This window comes from Rhagoletis pomonella, unplaced genomic scaffold, assembly GCF_013731165.1.
Source record: "Rhagoletis pomonella isolate Grant_MI unplaced genomic scaffold, Rhpom_1.0 Rhpom_scaffold_02311, whole genome shotgun sequence".
Classification (NCBI taxonomy): domain Eukaryota; kingdom Metazoa; phylum Arthropoda; class Insecta; order Diptera; family Tephritidae; genus Rhagoletis; species Rhagoletis pomonella.
Window position 1 is genome coordinate 21,087 of NW_023460865.1, and position 4,544 is coordinate 25,630.

At 36.9% G+C, this 4,544-nt stretch overlaps 1 protein-coding gene across 1 annotated transcript; it reads left to right on the plus strand.

Annotated features, from left to right (window-relative positions):
- Window positions 1–2,590: 2,590 nt before the first annotated feature.
- LOC118753288 (protein flightless-1-like) lies at window positions 2,591–4,287 on the plus strand (the record flags this gene model as incomplete). The annotated part of the gene is made up of 1 exon (XM_036488161.1): window positions 2,591–4,287. A coding segment is annotated over exon 1 (1,660 nt), but the record flags the coding sequence as incomplete, so codon positions are not given.
- Window positions 4,288–4,544: the final 257 nt, after the last annotated feature.

The window sequence follows — 4,544 nt, forward strand, 5'->3', positions numbered from 1 at the left end:
TAAGCAGAAAGAAGTTCCGCCCCTCTCCACCGGCAACACAGAAAGGAGAATTCTGCGTAGTAAGGGTTATGATCCCAAAGCGCGGCCGAAGACCGCCTCCGCAGAGAGAAGTTCCGCACCTCTTCTCTGGCAACACAGAAAGGAGAATTCTACGTAGTAAGGGATGTAAGGCCGCCTACGCAGTAATAAATTTTGCACGAAAATACTGTGGATAGCGTAGCCGGTGTAACATTGTATAGCACGGACTGAAGACATCATGTTGTATAAATGAAAACTTTGTTTTATATACTATTGAATTATACAATTTTTACATATATTAAAGAAAGCAACTTTTAAAAAATTATGTGGATGTTTAAAATTTTTTTTAACTTTTTTCAGTTAAATTGAATGATTGCTAAACATTTATAAGATGCATGTAACATTTGTATATCGTATTAAAGCCATTAATTTTTCCTATTGAATGACATAAACAATTTTATGATCCGTGCTTTCGTTTTCGGGATTTTTGGATTTAGAAAAGAGTATGAATTTGAGCTTTGACCCTTGGTAACTCCCGTAGTTTTCCTTTCCCATGAAAAAAAAATTTACCGTAATACTAGCTTCAAAACCCTCTATCGACGTCCTTATTCTGAGTTTGTCGCCCCGGTTATCGTGATCGAGCCGCCGTAACTATTAACATTCTCTCTGAAATGCCAATAAAAAATTCAATTTTGAAGCATTTCATCCTATTGGAATTGGGTTGCGTATACCACCCAATACAAAAATGCAGCCACAGACTGCCTGGGGCTCCTATGGGTCACTAGGGTTACAATTTTTACTTGCGTTTTCATTTGTTTTGAGTGGATGAAGGCACTGATGAAGGTTTTCCGTGTTGCCGGAGAAGAGTTGGCCCTCCAAGGGTATATAATAATATAATATATTTCTTGTGCATAAAGGTGAAGACCCCAGGCTCCGGAGGCTTCCATTGAATAAGATATTTCTGCGTAGGCGACCTTCGTCCGCGCTTAAGTAGATGTCTCCTTTCTGTTTTCCACACATTCCAACTCCGGATACGCTGATCACAATATTTTTGGTAGAAGTTCTTTATGCGTAGGCGGCCTTTGGCCGCGCTTAAGGATTACAACTCTTACTAGGTAGAATTCTCTGCGTTGCCTGAGAAGAGTGCGGAAGTCGCTCTTCTATTGTCAAAGAAATACAACATTGCTTGTGTGTATAGCTCCGGCTACGCCGTCCACAGTATTTTTGCGCAGAACCCACATCGTAATTTACAAAAAAGTGTAGTTTTTTAACTGAATTTATTAATAAACCAGTGCTTGCAAGTTTGAAATCTTTGTTTTAAGTTTAAGTTTAATCCTTTCATCACACGTGTATGTTCAAGTTTTAAGATTCGAATCACGCGTTTGGACACAACGACCCAAAATCATTGTACAAATAATTTAAAAATACCCTAATTATTTCTTATAAAAATAACATAAAAGTATCTTAGGGAACGATTCGGTTATTTGTACAATTAATTTGGGATATTGTGTCCAAACGTGTTACCCGAATCAAAAAAGTTTAACATACATGTGTAGTCAAGGGATTAACTTTAATCTTTTCGAAAGATTTCAAATTTTCGAGCACTAATTTATTATTAATTTCGAGTGGCTGTCGTAGCGGGATGGGCCTGATAAGGTCTATTTTTTCTAAGCGCGGCCGAAGGTTTCCAACGCGGAAATGGTCTCCAGGAGTCTGTACAGAGGGGGGTAGGGTGAGTTTTCTTAAAGTTTGGACAGTCCTTTTTCTAAAGGGTGGAGCTTTAGGTGCCTCACCCTCGCCCCTCCACCCTACCACAAAATTATTGTACAAATAACCGAACATTTCCCGTACTTTTAAACAAAAGTGCAATCCTTAAGCAAACTGCGCACGTGATTAAGAATATGGGACCACCAAATCCCACGTAATAAGTGCCGACGTAATAAGTAAGCCTTTTTTGCCTTACAAAAGTGTGATATTTTAAAAAAATAACACAAAATTTTCTCTCCGTTTGCTCTTATTTTAGAATCGAACACGAAAAGATAAAGAGGCAATCAAATGCGAAATTTTTTGGTAGAGACAAAATCACCATTAGATATTTAGGACTTTTTGCACTTCAGTGATGATGACTAACATGCATGTACATATGCATTATACCGATTCAAAAAAACCTACTCACTTTTTTTTTAATAGCCCCCTCTTCAATACCTCCGGGGGATAAAAAAAATGCCTGTTAAAAGCGCAACCCTTAATATTAAGTTTAAAAGTGCGCGCATCCCGGATTTCTATTTTCCATATAAATTACTTAGAAAAAAATTGTTTTCAACTTTGGAATTTGTTTTCTCGGCTATGAATTATCGAAATAAAAATAATTATCGAAGTAAAATTAGTTTGCAATACTGAAGCAGGGATCACACGATTTATACATTTGTACACATTAGTACTTTTTCACAGTTACAAAGTGGTGTTAGAAAAGTTTTTATTGAGCTTAACTAATTAGTCGATTTTTTTTTAATCAGTCTAATATACATATTCAAAATTATAACTTAGTGACCAAGATTTCTTATTTAATATCTTTTTAGGAAGACCATTTTCCAACAGCCATTAAACAGATGAATCGAGTGCAATGGTTAACCTTGGACAGCACTCGTCTCTGTGAAATTCCCGAAGAATTGGGGAATTTGTTTAAACTTGAACATCTTTCACTAAAACATAACAAGTTGGAAAAGCTTTATGGGGAATTGACGGAACTAACGTGTTTACGGTCCTTAAATTTAAGATACAATCAAATAAAAAACAGTGGCATACCAGAGGAGCTGTTTCGATTAGAAGAGTTAACTACTTTGGACCTGTCACATAATAAGCTTAAAGAAGTTCCGGATGGCTTGGAGCGCGCCAAAAGTCTTTTGGTGTTAAATCTCAGCCACAACCAGATAGAATCTATTCCAACCACACTTTTCATACATTTGACTGACTTGCTATTTCTTGACCTCTCTCATAACCGCTTAGAAACGTTGCCACCACAAACACGTCGGCTAGCGAATTTACAAACTCTGAATTTGGCGGATAACCCTTTGGAATTGTTTCAGCTACGCCAATTACCATCTCTGCAAAACCTTGAGAGTCTTAACATGCGTAACACACAACGTAATCTATTAAATTTCCCGACCACTTTGGATAGCTTATCAAATTTAGCGGAACTAGATTTATCAAAAAATATGTTACCAAAGATTCCAGATTGTGTATACAATTTGCACAATTTGAAACGTATTAATCTTAGTGAAAATGCTATTACGGAGCTAAGCTCAAACATTGACAGCTGGCAAAAACTGGAAGTACTAAATTTATCCCGCAATCAATTAACATCATTACCATCTGCAATATGTAAACTAATACAACTTCGTTGCTTTTATTTAAACGACAATCTCTTGGATTTTAATGGAATTCCGTCTGGAATAGGGAAGTTGTGTTCACTACAGGTATTTTCAGCGTCTAATAACGTTTTGGAGATGATACCAGAAGGCTTATGTCGTTGTGGAGCTTTGAAAAAGCTTAATTTAAGCTCAAATAGGCTTATAACTTTACCAGATGCTATTCACCTTCTTGAAGGACTAGATCAACTTGATTTACGCAACAATACAGATCTAATTATGCCGCCCAAGCCCTCTGAGGCAATTAAGGGGGCTGGCGTTGAGTTCTATAACATAGACTTTTCCCTACAAACTCAGTTACTTCTTGCTGGTGCTGCTGTGCCCACTGCAGTACCAGCAGCGTCTAGTACTAAAGATTCTACTGCACGCAAAATACGTTTACGTCGAGGTCCACGAGCAGAGTCCAATCAGGATTCTGCTAAAATACTAAAGGGTATGAAAGATATAGCAAAAGAGAAGGACGAAAGCCTTTGCCTGAACGATGACATGCAACCAGAATCACTTAAACCGAAGCGATGGGATGAATCATTGGAAAAACCTCAACTAGACTATTCGAAGATCTTTGAGAAAGAAGACGGTAAAAGTCCAGGACTAACTGTATGGGAAATTGAAAATTTTTTGCCAAACAAAATTGAAGAAGTAGCTCATGGAAAATTTTATGAAGGCGATTGTTATATTGTACTTAAAACATATTGTGATGAGTTGGGTCAACTTGCATGGAAAATATATTTTTGGATAGGAAATGAGGCGACATTAGACAAGCGGGCTTGTGCTGCAATACATGCCGTTAATTTACGCAACTATTTAGGAGCGCGCTGCCGAACCATACGGGAAGAGCAAAGTAAGTATATTTAAAATACACTAGGTGGTTGATATGAAAGAATACGCGTTCATAGTGAGTTAAAAAGAACAGCCCAGAATAGATACAAAAACTACAAATAACATTTTCAAAGGTTTTTAAAGTAACCAAAATTCTAAGAGAAATATTCAAACACTCACTGAAAGACACAAGTTTAAGACAAAAATAATTTGTATTTTTGTCTGAGAAAAACCTTTGCCATTTAATTTTTTATGATGTTGGCTGGTATTTCTTTTCAA